A 442-nucleotide genomic window follows, 5' to 3' on the forward strand; every position below is an offset into this window, starting at 1 on the left:
CACCTCCTGGACGTGGACGGGGAGAGCGGGCTGCTCTACACCAAGCAGCGCATCGACCGCGAGGCGCTGTGCCGGCGCAGCGCCAAGTGCCAGCTGTCCCTCGAGGTGTTCGCCAACGACCAGGAGATCTGCATGATCAAGGTGGAGATCCAGGACCTGAATGACAACGCGCCGGCGTTCCCCTCTGACCAAGTGGACATGGACATCTCAGAAAATGCTGCGCCGGGCACCCGCTTCCCCCTCACCAGTGCCCACGACCCGGACGCCGGGGACAACGGTCTGCGCACCTACCTGCTCACCCGTGACGACTATGGCCTCTTCTCCCTCGATGTGAAGTCCCGCGGTGATGGCACAAAGTTTCCAGAGCTGGTCATCCAGAAGCCATTAGACCGTGAGGAGCAGAGTCACCACACCCTGGTGCTGACGGCACTGGACGGCGGCG

The 442-nt window shown here is 63.6% G+C and overlaps 1 protein-coding gene across 1 annotated transcript in view; it reads left to right on the top strand.

Moving 5' to 3' along the window:
* Nucleotides 1-3: 3 nt before the first annotated feature.
* LOC104077194 (protocadherin-17-like) overlaps nt 4-442 on the top strand; it is a gene marked incomplete at both ends in the record, with an annotated part of 27,350 nt that continues 26,911 nt past the window's right edge. The window contains 1 exon segment of the mRNA XM_009578331.1: nt 4-442. This exon segment is cut by the window's right edge and continues 247 nt beyond it. Coding sequence (XP_009576626.1) covers nt 4-442 — 439 coding nt within the window.

Source organism: Fulmarus glacialis, unplaced genomic scaffold (assembly GCF_000690835.1).
Source record: "Fulmarus glacialis isolate BGI_N327 unplaced genomic scaffold, ASM69083v1 scaffold11690, whole genome shotgun sequence".
Lineage (NCBI taxonomy): Eukaryota > Metazoa > Chordata > Aves > Procellariiformes > Procellariidae > Fulmarus > Fulmarus glacialis.